Raw genomic sequence first — 18979 nt, forward strand, 5'->3', positions numbered from 1 at the left:
CCTCATTTAAGAGTTATTCGAGTTCACAGAACTACAAGAAAAAAGAAACTTAATCTTGACTTATAAATATATATATTTATATGAAAATCATATCACCTTATTTTCATAAAATACTCTTAGTATTTTTAATTTTGATAAAAAAAAATTTATTGTTAAACAGTATTTCTTTTTTAGTTTTTCTTCTTTTAAATTCGGTTCGATTAAAAATATTTTTTTAGGTACTCACTCGAAAAAATTGTTGAATACGAAAATTTTTTTCTCACTGCCATCAACAAATTTTTGACAAATTCCTTGAAAGCCGGTTTTTGTTTTGTGAAATCAACACCAAATCTGGAAACAATAAATATTTTAAATATTTTATAATAATTTTGCAATTTAATTTTGTGTTGCATTTTATTTCATGAAAAAGTGAAATTTAATATCTACTAAAAAAATAAATATAAACGATTCTCATTTTTCTTTTTTTAAAAGGGATTATTCACAAATTAAAAAAATTTTCTACATATAAATTAAGATTAAAAAATGTAAATTATAAAATTTCACACGAATGGAAATAAAAAAAGAAATATTAAATTAAAAAAGTTGCATTAATTTTAAAAATTAAAATGGTTTCTTAAAAAAAAATGATTTTTTTTCCGTGATATAATACGTCAATAACATTTTTTTTTGCGATAGATTTAATATTTTTAATATAAAATTTAAAAAAAAAATACAAATTTAACATTTTCTAAAAAGAATTCTTTATATCTTCTTTATATTAAAATTATTTCATTTGGAAAATTGTTAAGATTATACACGCACGTCAATCAAATTTTTTTTTATGTCGTTTAATTTTACAAATCAGTTGTGAAAGCATCATATCATATATTAGTCGTTAGAAAAAACATAAAAGTTTATCAATCTAATGTTTGAAAATTATTAGCATATGAAATTATAAATGATTGACAGTTGATAAAAAAAATAGAAGTACACTTTTTCAATAAAAAAAAAAAAAAGCTATACGTTTAATAATTTCTCTTTTATCTATTGCGCTAATAAATTTATATTGTCATTTTTAATTTTCAATTATTAATTATTAATTATTAATAAAGTGATAAGTTAATCTATTTCTATTTATTTTATCCCTAATTTAAAAAATATTAAAATTTTTTTGATAAGAATTTTTTTTTACTATATATAAATAAACACTTGAAAAAATTAAAAAACGATATATGATTAGTTAGCTATCTTGAAATCATATAAGAAGTAGTAGCAATTTTTTTTTTTTTTTCTTTGGAAGAAAACCAGTTTAGAACACGACTGACCAGACAGTACTTTATATCCCTAAAATCTGATGACAAATTATCTCAAAATCTCTTATCTGAAAAATAATTGTATTTACGATTCTAAATTTATTTTTTTTAATACATTGTAGAAATAATTCTCTATGTTTATCATTTTGAGACATTAGATTAAAAGAATTAGATATATAAATATAAAAAAAAAAAAAACAGGAAATTTAACCTTGCTATCTTCAATGAACTAGACAGTGGTTATCGTATTTTTAATTGACGTCAAGATTAGATGCAAAAAGATCTAAAAATATTTTGAAAAAAAAATCTGCATTCAATATTAATCAAAAAATTTTTTTTCACTGTTAACTATGTATTGAAAAATTTATTAAATGTTATATGATACAATATGTATATTTTATTATCAAAATTAGTTCTTCTATTTTTAAAGTAAAATTTATTGGTGGTTGTTTTTTCCATAAAATTGGATCCTCTGCATGTCCACTTACGTTAATAATAAAAAAAATTCTAAACTATATTTTTTTCTATATTTAGTAATTCGTTATGTAATATATGTCCTGACAAAAGTTTTCTGTAAATTTCCATTTTTTTCATACCTAGCAAAAATTGATTTATTGAAAACAATGGAATTTTTTTTGTTTAAACTTCTTTTTATAAAATAGCATATAAGACAAAAAATAATTCTTTCTATTTAGATAGAAAGTTTAGCATATTCATTATAGGTCAAAATAATCAAGTTAATTGATTAATTTTAGTGAAAGAAATAAACAGATTCAAAGTGCAAAATTTTAATGTTTTATCGTTTATATAGGATCCCCTCCCCTTCAAATCATTGATGATTATTATATACTTAAAATCTGCTTTCTATCGGAATATTAATGTCATTCAAAGTTCAAATTCCAATTTAATTTTTTTTTTTTTTGCCAATTTTCGTATGGGAATGCGATATCTACTAAAAAAAAAAAAGAAATATTTGAAAAAAGAAGAAAAATAAAATTTAGTTCTATCACGTGATGCTCATGTGAACATTAAATGCCCAATTTTCAAATTCCATACGCATTGTCCTAGAAGAGCAATCAGGTAAGAAACTACAGGAATTATAAAATGAATTCATATGAAAGTATATTCTCAAATGAAAAAATATAAATCAATTATCAAAATCAATTCTTGCAAATTTTTTTTTATATACCATTAGATTGGAAAAAAAGTATCAGTTAAATATCACGTGAACAATATACGTTCAAGTTAATAATTTATGTGATCAAACATTCACGTGTTTTTTTTTTTTTATTGATGATACAGAAGAGGAATGAAGATGAGAGGAAAATTTTCAAATTAACTCTAATCTATAAAGGAGAAAAAACTGACTGATAAATTTTGTCTCAAAAATAGAGGAAATTTTTCTGATGATTGTAATTTCCTCCTGTGCCTTATATTGGAAAATATCAACATTCAGTAATGAAATAGATTTTTTATAACAATTCTAATGGATATTTTTTGGTCAATTTTTTTTTTTTGGAAAAATTATACAAAAAAAAAAAAAAAACCCTTTAGATTTATATGAAAAAAAAAAATAATTTTTTGTTTTGAATATCGATTTCAAAAGTCTTATTTTCACTTTTGATATAGGAATTTAATTTTAATTTTAACAAATTAAAATACAAAAAAAAAAATAATGTTTTCAACAATAAAAAGAGATGTTCCGCTTTAAAAAATGTGTGTATATGGTATATTTCTATACCATTTCTGAACACAGTTCGAAACAGACTTGCGTAGAAACTGTCGAGCAACCTGGATGAGTCTGCCTCAGTCCTATCCCACTATAATATCCTTTGCTTTGCCGGCTGATATATTAGTCTTTCAATGTCCATTGCCGCATTGCGTACGTACATACAACATAAAAGTGCTCCGCATTATATCAACAGTTATTGTTGTGATATTGAAAACATTTATTCAATTTTTATATTGCAAATAATTCAATTTTCTCAAAAAATTTGACAATATATATATATATTATTAAAGAAATGGAAATATTTCGTGAATTTCCAATTGTTTTTAATTTGTACAAAAAGTACAGTTAAAAATATTTTGTGAATAAGATTTATTTATTTTTTTCACACGTGATTTATAGTCAATAATCAGAAAAAAAGTGTAAACCTCGAATATTTATATATATATATATGGGTATATATTAGACTACAAGGTGAGTCAAGTGCATAATTTTCATATTATACTTCCATTATACAATTGACGGTGTTAGCAAAAAAAAAACATTGTAAATAAGGGACGAACCTTCCAGAAATCAATTATTTTACTATTTATATGAAAATCATATCACCTTATTTTCATAAAATACTCTTAGTATTTTTAATTTTGATAAAAAAAAATTTATTGTTAAACAGTATTTCTTTTTTAGTTTTTCTTCTTTTAAATTCGATTCGATTAAAAAATATTTTTTTAGATACTCACTTGAAAAAATTGTTGAATACGAAAATTTTTTTCTCACTGTCATCAACAAATTTTTGACAAATTCCTTGAAAGCCGGTTTTTGTTTTGTGAAATCAACACCAAATCTGGAAACAATAAATATTTTAAATATTTTATAATAATTTTGCAATTTAATTTTGTGTTGCATTTTATTTCATGAAAAAGTGAAATTTGATATCTACTTAAAAAAAAAAAATAAATAGAAACGATTCTCATTTATTTATTAAAAGGGATTATTCACAAATTAAAAAAATTTTCTACATATAAATTAAAATTAAAAAATCTAAATTATAAAATTTCACACGAATGGAAATAAAAAAAGAAATAGTTATAAAATTAAAAAAGTTGCATTAATTTTAAAAATTAAAATGGTTTCTTAAAAAAAAAATGATTTCTTCTTATAATCTTAAATTGAATCGAGTTTTCGGAAGTTACGCATTTATTTTTTACCGGCAACCGGGTGAAGTGAAAAAAAAAAAAAACAAGAAGGTTGTCTGTTCCTATCAAGAGGAACAGACTTTCGCACGAGGTCACAGAATGATCGAATTCAACTCTCCATATTAGTCACACAACAAATTCAAGTCTAGTACGCGGATAACATATAAAAGTTATTTTCTTAAGAAACCAACAATTGTACAAAAGAAAATATTGTAGGAATTGTGACAAGTTTTTGCTTTCCCTATTTGGAATGTGGATTGCCCATCGGAGGTCGCTTTTTATTTATTATTTTTTTTTTTTGTTTTTTTGAAGCCGTTCTGATAATATGTTATTAACTTTTTTGTAGAAGAAAAAATTTTCCTTGATTTTTATTTTTTTTTTAATAAACTTTTAAAAAACAATTATTACTAATATTTTATTTTATTTATAGATTTTTTTTATAGATTTTAAATTATATAAATAAATTTTTATAAAATATAAAAATAGAAATAAACTAAAAATATTTGAAAAATATTTCCTTCACGTGCTTTTTTTTGATATCTAATCATATAATGAAATTAACGACAATTAAGGTAAACAAAGCAAACTTCATTTTAAAAAAAATAATTGATAAATGCTGTGAAGAAATTAAAAGCATCGTTAATAAGATATTAAAATTACTTTCAACATTATGATAAATTTTAAATATATTACTGTTTTGATTTTTTCTTATATATTGTTTGCAATTATTGTTTTTGTATCTTGACGTTTGTTTCCTTTTTGTGATTTTAATTTTATTTGTAAAAATGCATATATCTCAAAAAAATAAGGAAAATATTTTCTTTTAATGATGCAATTTTTTTTTATAATTTTTCATTATTTAATCTTTTTGGATTTTCATTTTGAAAAGAAAAGTGAGAAATTTGATTTAATTAATAGTCTTCTAAATTTATCATAAATGTTATGTCTTTGTAATAATTTATTATTATCATTGATTGTATTATTAAAAACGGCTTTAAAAAAAAAGAAAATATTATGTTGTAGACAAAGTTTAGAGACACAATTATAAATGTCTCCAATCTGGGAATATTATTAAAATTACTCAATGAATAGAGAAAAGTTAATTTAGAAAAATTTGTCAAAGATTAGTATTTAATAATTACTGATTTTTGCAAATAAAACTTAAATAAATGAATTAATCTTAGGTCATGAAAGCTATCAGGTTGTGACGATTTTTGAAACAGTTTTCTTTGGGTCGAAGGTCTTGATTGAATTGAACCTCACCGATCTTTGTGCACAAGTCCAAAGTGAATGCTGCAATGCAGCTTTGATAGCACCCTTGAGCTCTTTGAAATAAAGATAGATTTTTTTCTTTTATTTTTTTTTTGCTTTTGAGAATCCATTCCATTTGCAAACTTATAGATACACAATAGTGATTATATTTTAATGAATAGTCATTTTCAGAATTGATTGGTCTGCTTTGAAATCGACGAAAAAGGAGGGGATTTTTTTTTTATAAACAAACGAGACGAGACGGTCTCTCGTCTTTTAAAAGATCTACGTCTATCAACTCGACCAAGATGAGTCAAGTCAAAGTCATGGAGCAGGAAACTGTCCTCAAGAAGCGTCAAACATTCGTGCGACGTGTTTCTGATTTGTTCAAAGGTAAATTGTAAAATTATTTTTATTATTTATTATATAATATATAATTTAATAATTCAAAGAAATCGTTTTATGTTCATTTAAATACTTTTCACTTATTTTTTATAAAGAAGAAATATATTTTTTTTCTCGATGCAAATAAAAGAAATATCAAAAATGTTTAGCTACAAATTTTTAATTAAAATTTAAATTATTTTGCTTTAAATTATATTATATAAAGATAAATTATTTTTTTACTCCAATTGAACTAAAGAAATCAAATAAAATTAAAAATATATTTTTGTTAAACTCACCCAAAAATAAAAAAAAGCGATTACTACTCCTTGTTTGTTCTGCATTGATCGCGTTGCTTACACAATTGGCACCACAGTTAATTTAATAATCAACTATTTTTTTTTTCTATTTAAAAAATATCCACGTAATTAGAATCACAAATAATAGTTTCTTGTCGCTCCGTCTGCAAAAAATAAAAAAAAAACAAATGAAAAATAGATATAATTTTTTTAAAAATACTAATAAAAAATAGAAATTATATATAAAAATTGAAACATAAATTAAAACTAAATAATAAAATTTGTTTTTATTTTCTTTTTAGATGGAACTTATAGTGGACCACCTTTGTTATTTAATCACACTTCAATGCAAAAACTTCGTCATTGTTGCCAGAATTTAAATCTCTTTCCTTATTTACTCTATTCATTTGAGAATTCAAAATCTCATCCATTTGCAAAAAAAGTAAATGTTCGTCTTGAACAATATTTGAAAAGAATAGTGGAAAATTTATTTCTCATCTACACAAGTATTCGACATCTTGTTTTAAGGGAAATTCGTTCAGAGAAAAAAATAATTCGAAATGAGAAGAAAATTGACAATTTATCAAAATCAAGGATATTCCTTTCAATTAAACAAAAACCAAAAGAAATTTCCTATCTTCTAATAATGGCCATTTACTTAGTACCTTTAATATTAATTTTTCAACTAATCGCTATTGGTAATCTTTTGATAGTGGAAAAACATACACCAGGATTTATTTTCCTCGTCACCGCTTTATTTTGTCTTGGATTCATCTCACTTAAAGTGATGTTTTATGACAAAACTGCCAGGAAAACGTTCAAAAATGAAAAAAGGAAAAAAGAATAATTTTATTTTTAGTTATCATTTATTTAAAAAATACATCATTTTCACTATCCTTTGATAGAAACCATCATTTCATTTCTATTCTTTTTTTTTATTCAAAATTAAAAAAAAAACTCAATGTGGTTTTATTGCTGTGATAGAAGATTTATTTTGTGTAAAGTAGATTTTAAGCATTATTGGTTGAGTTATTTAATTTTTTTCTAAAATTTAAAAAAATGTTCTTTTTTAATTATCCCTTTGTATATTAAATATTAATATGTCCTACCCTAATATTTAAATGTTTAATTTAATATTTGAGTCTCAACCTTTTATTAATTGTATAAAATAAAAAATTGTATTTGTTAAGTTCCCTTGAAATTGTTTATAAAGTACTCAATCAGCTTCCAAAAGCATTTGCTGAATCAATTCAAAACTTTTGAAAATTTTGAATTTGAAAAATAATTATTATTCTGCGATTGGAACTTTTGCACATTTTGGAATTGTGACTGATAAATATCGAAGGATAATAATGAATATATGTATAAATATCCTCTCGGCATTGTAAGACTGAAAATTGTTTTTAAAAAAACTTGTATGTAAATAATTAAGTGAAAAAATATATCATTGATTTTCTCCTTCTAATATACAATATTTATACTGTTACAATTTTTTTTTTTTTTTTTTTTTTTTAAACTTTATAATACATAAAAACAAATGTATTATATATGAAAAATTTGTGTCACGGACAACACAAACTTCTCAGCGCTAAAAATTTCTATTTATATTCGTTGAATTTTAAGAATAATTTATATAGAAAATAATTTTAAGGCTGATTATCATAACAATTGATATAATAAATATATTATTGTATAATTTAAAGTTTTGAATGGAATTATTTGTTGTAAAATTGTTATTTGCGTAAGGTCCAATTTTTAATGCATATCCAATTACGTGAGCCACAAAATTTTGTTCATGAGTAGAATGAAAAAGATGTGCTTGAGGTCCTGAAAAAAAAAATAATATTTTAGTTGCAAATTCAAAAAAAAAGGTGAATTTTAATAACATTTTCGAAAATTATACGAAATTTTTGCAAAAAAAAAACTGCAAAATGTCCAATGAAATGTAATTTTGATAAAAAAAAACAATGTCCACTTGATATGATTAATAAAAAAAACAATAATAAACGTGTACGATAAAGCTTAAAATATTAAAAAATTAATTTTAAAAGCTTACAATTGTCTATTATAATTATTACTTACCTTTTGCATAGACTGCAACATCAGCACCTCCATGTTGAGCTTCATCGGTAATTATTGCAGCTTGTTGACTATAATTATAATCAGTTGTATCATTAAGCGATGGATTAATTCGAACAATTTTTCCATTTTCAATAGTGTATCCCATATTATTTGGACCACCGGTGCTATATGTTAAGGTAGTAAAATTTCTGTTATCGTATTTCGATTTTTGAGCTATACCTGAAAATTAAATAAAAAAAAAATAAAAAAATAAGTAAAACATTTCAAAAATTTTACGAAACAATTTAAATTTATACCAAGAATAGATGATCCCCGATCACTATAACCACTAAATGACATTGAATGTGTATGATCGCTGGTGACAATAACTAAAGTTTCCTCGATATTAATTAATTTTAATGTTGCATCAATGGCTTCTGATAAGCGAACAGTTTCTTGTAAAGCTTGAGCTGCATGTCCTCTATGATGGGCAAAATCAATAAGACCACCTTCTACCTAAAATAAAACGCAATATACGATTTCTTGTTTATTGTCCCTTCTCTAAAAAAAATAATAATACAAAATTCTACCACAAGAAGAAATCCTTTATCTGCTTTCTTTAATACTTTTATCGCAGCTATTGTCATTTCTTCCAAACTTGGCTGACCCTTTGGACCTTTATCACGTTTCCAATCCATAGGAATGTGTCCATTTGCAAAAATTCCCAATAAAAATTCTGTATTTTCATAATCAACTTGAGAAAGTTGTTCATTATTTTCAACAACTTTAAAATTAAAATTTCTCGATTTTTTATCTTTTTTCCATTTTTCAATTAAATCACGTCCATCTTTACTATAACATGCCCATTTATCTATTGGATCGGTAATTGTTCCATTTACAAATGATTGTAACATTTGTCTTCCACCACCCATAATTACCTATAATATGAAATTTTTAAATAATTTTTCAAAATTTTTCAAAATTTTTCAAAATTTTTCAAAATTTTTTTTTTTTATATCAGTTTGCAAACCTTGATATTTTTGCCAGGTTCATTTTCAATCAATTGCATTGCAATGTCTTGACATTTTTCTGCATTTGGAGGTTTTTTTGCCTCGCATTCCCAATTTCTGTCTGCACAATGTGCATATAATGGAGCTGGTGTTGCATGAGTTACACGAGTAGTAGTAACAAATCCTGAAAATAAAATTTTCTTTCAATTTCTTCGCAAGTTTAAATGGTAATTTAATTACCTCTTTGAGTATATATATATAATGACCAAAATTTTCTACTAATTGATGGAATTATTACAGCTATATAATGAGATTTCGAACAATTGTAAATAAAACCATAAAGATTATTTTTAAATAAGTATTGGACGTCTATGGGAAAAATTATGACTTATTTATGTCTTGTAATTTTTATTTTGTCTATCATTCCTCAGGCTTTCGTGCAGAAGGCGGAGTACCAGTTCTTTTTTTTTGCCATATTCTATAGAATCAAAAATAAACTGAGATATTTCAAGAAACGTGTTCTTTAAAGAGAATAATTATTAAATTCTAAACGATTTTTAAAAGAATATTCTTGTGAAATAATATATATATCTATAAAAATGAAATATTCGAAAAATATTAGTGATATTTAAATAATATAAATTTTTGTATTTTTACCTGTATATTTACCGACTTCTTGAGCCCAAGAGATAATTGACTTCAAATGAAATTCAGTATTCAAACTTGCTTCACAATCAGCAAGTGGTACATTAACATCAACTCCAACGACCTTAAAGTTCGTCTTGACTCCACTGAAAAGTGCTGTCGCTGTTGATGCAGAATCAGGTACTTGTTTATTTGTATTATAGGTCTATTTAACAAAAAAAAAAAATTATAATTATTAAAACAGATCAATAAATTAATAAACAATAGATTTAAAAATTTTTTACCTTAAGCAGTCCAATATGTGGGAATTTTTCCCATGAAAGATAACTTGTTTCATTAGAATTAAAAATTCTGCTTGCTGTTATTGTATTTCCACTCATACCATCTCCAATAAATATTATTACATTTTTGGCATTATTTGTATTCCATTTGTAAGCTAATGAATCATGAAGTTCTTGTTCAGCGAGACGATGCCAATGTTTAGCATCTGTATATTTAAAAAAAAAAAAAAATTCCCAATTTTAACAAAAAGCATTTTTATATTTATCAATATTTAAAATTTTTTTTTAAAAATTAATTAAAAACTTTATATTTTGTAATGAAAAAATGTTTATCACATACCTTCTTTGGTCTTGACAATAGAAATAGAAAGAAGAATGATAAGAATTTTTATACACAAATTATTTCTTTCACTGATAATTATGTTCATTTTTACTTTTCTAGTCACGTGACACGAACGTTAACTAATCACTCTGATTAAACAGTACAGTATTAATCGAGGGAGATATAGTTGACTATTTTCAAAAAAAAAATTAAAATTTTTGAAAAATATAAAAAAAAGACTATATTTTAATTTTCTTACGTTTATTTTGGAAATAATTTTAATTATTAAAATTATTAAATTAATATTGTGTAGCTATCGTCACGATTGACAAACGCGTTGTGAGGTCTTTTTTTTTCCCTTCGAAAAAATTTCACTTCCTTTACAGAAAGAAATAAGCCTTAAAGAAAGGGAAGTGGTCTGTTTCACACATGTTTTTACGCCAGGATATTTTGTGATAAGCTTTTGTACTAAAAATAGTCTTTAAATAAAGATAATTCTAATTCCTAAAAAAAACTGTATTATGTCAATAAGAATACAGAATACAGAAAGTGCATTTTTAAAAAAAATCACAGTAATTCTAAAACGCATTAAAAAATTAACATTTTTTATCAAAGGTGTGTGAAAATAGTTTAAATTTTATTTGGGGGGAAAAAAAAATTTGAATCCATATTTTTAATTATAAATTCATTTCACACACCTTTAATTATATTATTTAAAAACTTTTCATCTTTGAAAAATGATGTAGATTTATCTGAATTTAAAAAAAAAACTACAAATTCGCAATGCAAAAATATTTAGCAACCTGTTGCTTTTTTAAAACGAGCATTAATATCGGACCAATTTGCAATATCGAAAATAGCTTTCACATAATCGGGTCGAACATTTTTATATTGCAAATAATAAGCGTGTTCCCATACATCAATTCCAAATAATGGAATAAGACCAGTTGTCGCTTGAAGTGGATCTTGATTAGCGCAAATTGTAATTTGAAGTCTTTTTTCCTTTTGATTATAACCCAACCAACCCCAGCCTGATCCTTGTATTCCCACAGTTGCTTCAGATAACCGCTTCTTCATTTCGTCAAAACTGTTGAAATCTTTATCAATTTGTTGACAGAGAGCGGCTATAAAAATTATTTTAATTCAAAAATTATGTGCATCATTATTTATTTCCCGGATAAAAAATTGGAAATTGATAAAATAATTATCATCGGAATATTTTATCTTCTCTTTCAAAAAAAATCATAACAAAATATGATTATATTTGTAAAATAAAATTCTTTTTCTAAATATTTCAAAAAAAAAAATCTCTACCTATCCAAATAAATTTGGTAAATTTTACATTTTTCACATAAATTAAAGCAATAAATTTATATAAAAATATAAATAGAATTTATTTAATAATGAAAATTATTTTACCATCAGGTTTTCCACTATTTGGAGATAAATTATTCCAAAATATGGAATGATTCAAATGACCGCCACCGTTGAATTTTATTGCAGGAGCTAATGCAATTTGTGTATTAACATCGCCCTTTGCAACAGCTTCTTTCAATTTTTCCTCAGCAATATTCAAATTATTAACATATGTTGCGTGATGTTTTGAATGATGAAGTTGCATTATTTCAGCACATATTATTGGTTCAAGTGCCTTGTAATCATAGGGCAAATCAGGTAAAGTGTGTTTAGATTTTGTCACAATTTCCTTGTTACGACTGTAAAATAATAAAATTTTAATTTAAAATTAACAATGTTATTAATTATTTCATAATAAAGTTAACTAATAATTAATAATTAAATATTATTTAATTAAAATGATTTACAAATATTAAAGAATTGTGTGATATAAAAAATATAAAACTAAAATGATATTGGAGGTTAGGAATTATATAATATTATCCTAACTTAACTGATTTAATGATTAGTTTATAAAAATAGATATTTACATTAAATTGGAAACCAATGTTCTTCTTACGGCAAACATATTTTGCAAATTTTAATTTCAAAACCTTTTTTTTATTAATAAAAAACGAACTTTTTACAACCGGTGAAATAGCGGGAATGGACGGAAGCTTTTGATGCCCGGTGCCGCCCTCTTTACACGATCGATAACTTTAAAATTATATCGCACAACTCGAATAATTTTGCAATCGAAAATTTGAATTTGAACAATAAATGTTTATAGAGGGTGTTTTAATGAACTGAATCAATTTTTACATGTAAGTATATGATTCTCAAGGGGAAATTATTTTGTTTTTAAAATACCCCTGTGTATAGACTATTTTTATACACTCCAACATTCTTGATAGCATTTTATCAGGTGTTAGAAAAATATTTGTTTTTAGACACGTGGAAAAAATATGTACTGTAATACTAAAATTAAAAAAAATGGTCAATCCTTTAAATTATAATATTGGAACTACAAAAAAAAAAAAAAAAAAAAAAATTAATAAAGTGTACGTATAAATAATTCAACACTAAATACATTGAAAGAGAATGAATTGACAAAAAAATTTTCTCAATGTATCTAATGTTAAGAGGTCAGCAGACGTTTTTGATGTTTTTCTTATAGATAAATCTTTGCAGGGGATAGAAAATGCAATAAAATGTGCATTACATTAGTACAAAACAATTAAATTATTTTTTTCTTTTTTTTTAAATTTATTTATTATTTATTATTTTTTTTTTTTTTTTAATATTTATGAAAATTACTCCAAATTCTTTTTGAATGAAATTTTCATTTTTAAATAAAAAATTTTTCTATATAATGTAAAAAGAATTTTATTTTAAAGAATAATAGAAAAAATTTATTTCTTTAAATCAAATAGTTCTTTAAATAATTTAATGTTAATTTAATGATATAAAAAAAAATGAATGACAATATTTAATAAATAATAAAATAAGGATTATATGATATTTTTTAAAGTTCCATTTCCTAAATGTATGTGTTCATATGTACATATATGAAAAAAAATAAGTATAAGTATAGTATAGTATAATGAATAAGTGCCTGGTGGGGATTGCCTCGCTGACAAGAATTTATTTAGAACCAGTTTATGTGTTTGGTTGATTCTGATGTTAGTTTCAGTTTTACTTTCGAGTACTTGTCACGTGAAAAGAAGTAAGTTAAAAAATTATTCTATCAATTTATTTAAAAAAAAAAAAAAAAAAAAAAAATCGCATGAAAAATATTATATAATTCTTTAAAACAAAAAAATTACGACAATAAAGAATACAAAAAATAAATTCAACAATAATTATAATGAATTTATGAATACTTTGTTTTTTATATTTACATTTTTTGATATCTTTATTTATTTACATCTTGTGTAAATAATTTTATGGTTTAATTTTCTATTTATGTATAATTTATTCCTCTTTGTCTAACATAAGGATTTTTATCTTTTTTTTTTTTTCCTCATGTTCTATACGCTTCGACATATTTAAGTATATTATATTGTAGTGAAATAATTTCTAAGGAGTAGAAATTTGATATATTTAAAAATATTTCAGTCTCGTTTAAACTATATCATGTCTTCGAATTCTACCAAAGTCATTAATTTTGGTGCAGGTCCAGGAAAACTTCCCGAAGAGGTATTATTTAATTTTTGTTTTTCAAATTATAATTATTTTCAATGAGTTATAAAAAAAAATTTCTCTACCTTTTTAATTGAATTTTTTTGAATTTATAAAAAATTGATTCTATATATATTGATAAGAATCTGATTATCTCACATGATTTTGATAAAAATTCCAATCGTTCATAAAAAAATTTATGTTAGGTACATATTTTTTTTTAAAGAAAATTTTTTATTACATTCATTGATTCTTTTTTCATTTTGTTATTATTTCATTTATAAAAATCAACTAATTTATGTTAAAATATTTAAAATTATAATTTTAAGTGAACTAATTAATTAATTAAACTTTTTATTTTAATATAATTCAAAAATTTTAAGAATGATTTTAATTGGAAATTAAAAATTTGATGTTAATTTGTTTAGACATGCAATGACAGTAAAAAAAAAAAAAACAATTGGAAGCAAATATAAAAATTATATCTGTTATTGTTGCAATTTACATATATAATTATCAAAGTTGATAATTTTTTATTGCAAAATATTTGTCTTAAATCACTAATGAATTATTTTAAAGCAAATATTTTTGAATTGAATTTTATTTTCAATTTCAAATTATTGACGAAAAAAAAAAAGAAACAAAATTGAAATAATTTTTTTTAAAAACGTTCCCCTGGATTTGTTTTATAATTTTTTTTTCAACAGATACAATTTTGTATATAAAATTAATTTTTTCAATATTCTTTAAATTTTTACTGAAATTTTCATTTCAAGGTCATAGAAGAAGTTCAAAAAGGATTTCACTCGTTTGGTGATACAAACATTAGTATTGTGGAACTCAGTCATCGTTCAAGTGATTTTAATAAAATTATTAACGATGCTCAGGCAACATTACGAGAAATACTGTAAGATTAACAAAAATAGAATTATTATAATTTCGATTTTACTCTTTTTTTGGAATTTTCAACTATATTATTTTTAAAAAAAATTTTTTGTTTTTAGTAACATTCCAGCGAATTATAAAATTTTATTCATGCAAGGTGGAGGTACAGGAATCTTTGCAGCAATTCCTCTCAATATGATGAAAACTGGAACTGCTGATTATTTTGTAACAGGTAAGAAGTTCTTTTAGATTTTACAAAAATCTAAAGAAAAAAAAAATCATTTTAAATAAAAATAATTTTTTTTTTTTCTTCTAAACATATAAAGGTTCTTGGTCATCAAAGGCTGCAAAGGAAGCAGCAAAATATGGAAAAGTAAATTTGGTTTTACCAAAAACTAGCACTTATACAGAAATTCCAAATTCCTCAACATGGAATTTGGATCCAAATGCTTCTTATGTTTATTATTGTGACAATGAAACAATTCATGGTTAGTAAATTTCTTTTACTCTTCTATTTTTAATTTTTAAATTCAAAATTCAATTTTAAATATAAGAAATATTTTCAATGTAGGTATCGAATTTAACTTTATCCCTGACACGAAAGGCGTTCCTTTAGTGGCCGATATGTCATCAAATATTTTAACCAAACCAATTGACATTTCTAAGGTAAATTTTAAAGAAATTGAATTTTATTTTTCTATATTAAATAAAAATCTAAGTGGAATTTTTTTTTTTAGTTTGCAGTGATTTATGCTGGAGCACAAAAAAATATCGGTCCAGCAGGTGTAACTTTAGTTATTTTAAGAGAGGATGTTATAGGCCACGCAATGTCTGTTTGTCCAACAATATTAGATTTTGCAGTGATTGCCGAAAATAATTCTATTTACAATACACCTCCAACTTTTCAGTATGTTGATAAAAAAAAATAATCAAATTTTCTTTAACATTAAATGAAAAAAAATGTATATTAATATAATTAAATTTTTAGAATTTACTTTGTTGGTAAAGTTTTTAAATGGATTCAAAAAAATGGAGGTGTAAAGGGAATGGAAAAAAAAGCAGAGGAAAAAAGCAAGAAAATTTATGATATTATTGATAATTCTCAAGGATTTTATGTTTGTCCTGTTAAAAAAGACTGTCGAAGCAGAATGAATGTACCGTTTAGAATAAAAAATAATGATGAACTCGAAAAAGAATTTTTAACTGGTGCAAGTGAACGTGGCATGTTACAATTGAAAGGACACAGGTTTGTTTTTTTAAATTCTTTCATTTTATCATTATTTTAATAAATTTTCTTGAAATCGATTTCTTTTTTTTTAGATCGGTGGGTGGAATTCGTGCTTCACTTTATAATGCAGTGACAGTTGAGGAAGTCGAAATTTTGGCATCGTACATGAAATTGTTTCAGCAATCAAAGCAATAAATTTATTTTTGTAAAAACCACTTTAAGTGCAATTTAAAAAAAAAATTTTTTAATTTAGATACAAAATATTGAATTATTTTTTTTTAAACAATTTTAAAAACATCAATTTTTTTTTATGTGCCATTCCAGGAGTTTTTTAGCACTTTTCGGAGTAACCTTTCCAAATTAAATGAAACATTTTTTTAATAATATTTATTAATATAAAGGTCCAAAAAAATCACTTTTTAAGTAAAAACAATTGTTTATTTAAAAAATACAACAATAAATAATGCAAAAAATTCACTTTTTTCCTGCAACTCCAAATAAATTGGTTTAAAGATCAAAATTTTCCTTATTTTTCAAGCTTTCATACCGCACAAGAAACATAGAGTCCGAGAAAATATTCAACTCACAATTTTTTAAACAATGTTTGTTTACTTTTTTGTATTTTATTTACTGTGAAACGTCTGCTAAAGCTGCGCGCGACGTTTGGAAGCTGTCGCTTTCCTTATTGAGCAGAAGCTAATTACACTAGCGTAGTAAAAAACATGTTGTGTGAAAAGTGAGGTTTTTCATCCTTCAAAAATGTTTTTTATGATTTTTTACTGCAAAGTAGATAATTAAAAACCATTCAATGTGATAACCAGAAATTTTTACGCTTCGTTTAATGACAACATAACCTCACTTTTCGCACAACTTGCTTTCTACTACGCTAGTGTAATGAGCTTCTGCTCAATAAAAAAAGCGACAACTTCCAAACGTCGCGCGCAGCTTTAGCAGACGTTTCACAGTAAATAAAATACAAAAAAGTAAACAAACATTGTTTAAAAAATTGTGAGTTGAATATTTTCTCGGACTCTATGTTTCTTGTGCGGTATGAAAGCTTGAAAAATAAGGAAAATTTTGATCTTTAAACCAATTTATTTGGAGTTGCAGGAAAAAAGTGAATTTTTTGCATTATTTATTGTTGTATTTTTTAAATAAACAATTGTTTTTACTTAAAAAGTGATTTTTTTGGACCTTTATATTAATAAATATTATTAAAAAAATGTTTCATTTAATTTGGAAAGGTTACTCCGAAAAGTGCTAAAAAACTCCTGGAATGGCACTTATGTAAATGTAAAATTTTAGATTTATGAAAATTCTTTTTACTTTATTTTGTATGGAGCTTTATATAATAAAAAAAAAAATATATCAAATGTTTTAAAAAATCATTTCTTTCTTTTTTTTTTATAGAAACTTAAGGTTATATAAATTTTTATTTTTTGTGTAAAATATTTTAATTTAATACCTCTGCAAAAATATCATCCAATAAATTTTCTAAATTCTCATTTGTTCCACGACATCCATTTATCACTTCTTTTGCCCACTGAAATGAAAATGAATAATTAATTAATAAATTAGATTTAAAATAAAAATTTCATTAAAATAATAATAAAAAAATATATATATATAAGTAAAAGTGCCTTAAAATATTCTTTGACACGTTCTGATGTCCAACCAATTGGAGTTTCTTTTTTTAAATCTCGCAAATTGTATAATTTATCAGCTAATTTAACTAATTTTGCCTGATGACTATTGTTAGGTGCATTTTTAATTTGCAATAATTTTCTCTCTTGTTTGGATAAATTTTTATCATCTGTCACTTCAGCCACAATTTGACGTACATATTTGCCAAATTCTTGTTCTATTTCATCAAAAGTCGTATCTGTATCTTCAACAGTGTCATGCAATAATGCTGCAAGAATCACAACTGGATCATAGATATTTCCTTCCTCAATTAAAATATTTGCCACTCCTACATATAGAATTAAATTTCCAATTTTTATTTTACAAAATAAAATTTCTAGACATGTATTATTTACCAATAGGATGATTTATGTATGGAGTTGCATCAGTATTTTTTCTTCTTTGTTTTGTATGTTTAAGAGCTGCAAAATTAGTACATCTTATAACCATTGATATTATTTCTTCTTTTGTAAGTTCATTTATATATGATTTACAATTTAAAGGCTCAGTTACTTTATTATTTATACAATCCATAGTTATTAACTTTTCTATAAAATTAATTTGTAATAAATAAAAAATTTGTAAAAAATTATTTTGTAGGCTATGTTTTTTGTTTTTGTCAAATGAAAATTTTTTTTCATGTTGGTAGTAATAACAGTATTATTGAAAACTTACATAAAATATTTGTAGCATTTAGTATTTACCAAAATATGTTTCCAAAAACCCCCACCAATGTAGAGCGCTACGATCGTAAAGTGTAAAACTGTATTCGATATTCGATATATCGATAACGTCGATAATTTCACTGCGCGAGATAGCCAATGAGAAGCGAGGGAATTTTACATTGACGCAAAAGGGGCATTTCCCGGTCTCAGTATTTCTTCGAATCTCGGAAGGGTAAATAGTATTCAAGTCTTGATTAATATTAAATCGATTATTCATTCCCGAGTTTTCAGTATTTTTGTTACTTTTTGTAAAAAATTTTAACACTTGTCGATAATCTCGCGAAAATCGTAGTTTTATGCCTACTTACAGACATTGAAGAAAGTAGGGATAGAATCAAGATGGCTGCCATGTCATTGTTGTCAATGGGACAAAATAGTGCTGTGTCTGATCCTATAAAATTTGACTACTTGA

The 18979-nt window shown here is 23.8% G+C and overlaps 6 protein-coding genes across 10 annotated transcripts in view; 2 read left to right on the forward strand and 4 right to left on the reverse strand.

The window, feature by feature from the left end:
• LOC127284259 (uncharacterized) overlaps nucleotides 1-6357 on the reverse strand; it is a 30157-nt gene extending 23800 nt beyond the window's left edge. The window contains exons 1-2 of one of the 3 annotated variants that reach the window (XM_051309622.1): nucleotides 6152-6357; nucleotides 227-330 (exon numbers count right to left, since the gene is read on the reverse strand). In XM_051309622.1, coding sequence (XP_051165579.1) covers nucleotides 227-269 — 43 coding nt within the window. In that variant the 5' untranslated portion in view covers nucleotides 270-330; nucleotides 6152-6357. Of the gene's footprint in view, nucleotides 1-226; nucleotides 331-3761; nucleotides 3999-6151 lie in introns of those variants that run through there. The other 2 variants (XM_051309621.1, XM_051309620.1) reach the window with 2 other exon arrangements.
• LOC127284258 (uncharacterized) lies at nucleotides 3059-7593 on the forward strand. Of its 3 annotated transcripts, none has more exons than XM_051309619.1 (3): nucleotides 3059-3495; nucleotides 5651-5861; nucleotides 6454-7593. In XM_051309619.1, the coding sequence occupies exons 2-3, from the start codon at nucleotides 5777-5779 to the stop codon at nucleotides 6996-6998; spliced, it is 630 nt and encodes a 209-aa protein (XP_051165576.1). In that variant the 5' UTR covers nucleotides 3059-3495; nucleotides 5651-5776; the 3' UTR covers nucleotides 6999-7593. The 3 variants fall into 3 exon arrangements, with proteins under 3 accessions (XP_051165576.1, XP_051165574.1, XP_051165575.1); XM_051309617.1 differs by having other exon boundaries at nucleotides 5661-5861; XM_051309618.1 differs by lacking the exon at nucleotides 3059-3495 and adding an exon at nucleotides 4236-4487 and having other exon boundaries at nucleotides 5661-5861.
• Nucleotides 7594-7758: 165 nt separating this feature from the next.
• On the reverse strand, nucleotides 7759-10721 carry LOC127284254 (alkaline phosphatase-like). The gene is made up of 8 exons (XM_051309612.1): nucleotides 10489-10721; nucleotides 10152-10354; nucleotides 9880-10072; nucleotides 9243-9406; nucleotides 8803-9150; nucleotides 8530-8728; nucleotides 8234-8452; nucleotides 7759-7978 (listed from the first exon to the last, which is right to left on the reverse strand). The coding sequence occupies exons 1-8, from the start codon at nucleotides 10574-10576 to the stop codon at nucleotides 7770-7772; spliced, it is 1623 nt and encodes a 540-aa protein (XP_051165569.1). The 5' UTR covers nucleotides 10577-10721; the 3' UTR covers nucleotides 7759-7769.
• LOC127284256 (superoxide dismutase [Mn], mitochondrial) lies at nucleotides 10715-12581 on the reverse strand. The gene is made up of 3 exons (XM_051309614.1): nucleotides 12417-12581; nucleotides 11890-12185; nucleotides 10715-11594 (listed from the first exon to the last, which is right to left on the reverse strand). The coding sequence occupies exons 1-3, from the start codon at nucleotides 12452-12454 to the stop codon at nucleotides 11266-11268; spliced, it is 663 nt and encodes a 220-aa protein (XP_051165571.1). The 5' UTR covers nucleotides 12455-12581; the 3' UTR covers nucleotides 10715-11265.
• An 877-nt stretch (nucleotides 12582-13458) lies between these two features.
• Nucleotides 13459-17508, forward strand: LOC127284255 (probable phosphoserine aminotransferase). The gene is made up of 9 exons (XM_051309613.1): nucleotides 13459-13591; nucleotides 13984-14064; nucleotides 14823-14953; nucleotides 15051-15163; nucleotides 15258-15419; nucleotides 15503-15597; nucleotides 15669-15838; nucleotides 15920-16177; nucleotides 16252-17508. The coding sequence occupies exons 2-9, from the start codon at nucleotides 14002-14004 to the stop codon at nucleotides 16352-16354; spliced, it is 1095 nt and encodes a 364-aa protein (XP_051165570.1). The 5' UTR covers nucleotides 13459-13591; nucleotides 13984-14001; the 3' UTR covers nucleotides 16355-17508.
• Nucleotides 15098-18452, reverse strand: LOC127284257 (guanosine-3',5'-bis(diphosphate) 3'-pyrophosphohydrolase MESH1). The gene is made up of 4 exons (XM_051309616.1): nucleotides 18199-18452; nucleotides 17800-18131; nucleotides 17625-17702; nucleotides 15098-15193 (listed from the first exon to the last, which is right to left on the reverse strand). Exons 1-4 carry the CDS (start codon nucleotides 18374-18376, stop codon nucleotides 15122-15124), a joined length of 660 nt encoding a protein of 219 aa, XP_051165573.1. The 5' UTR covers nucleotides 18377-18452; the 3' UTR covers nucleotides 15098-15121.
• Between the last annotated feature and the right edge of the window lie 527 nt (nucleotides 18453-18979).

The sequence above is a fragment of the Leptopilina boulardi genome, unplaced genomic scaffold (genome assembly GCF_019393585.1).
Source record: "Leptopilina boulardi isolate dan_hultmark-lab unplaced genomic scaffold, ZJU_Lbou_2.1 LbouV2_32, whole genome shotgun sequence".
Classification (NCBI taxonomy): domain Eukaryota; kingdom Metazoa; phylum Arthropoda; class Insecta; order Hymenoptera; family Figitidae; genus Leptopilina; species Leptopilina boulardi.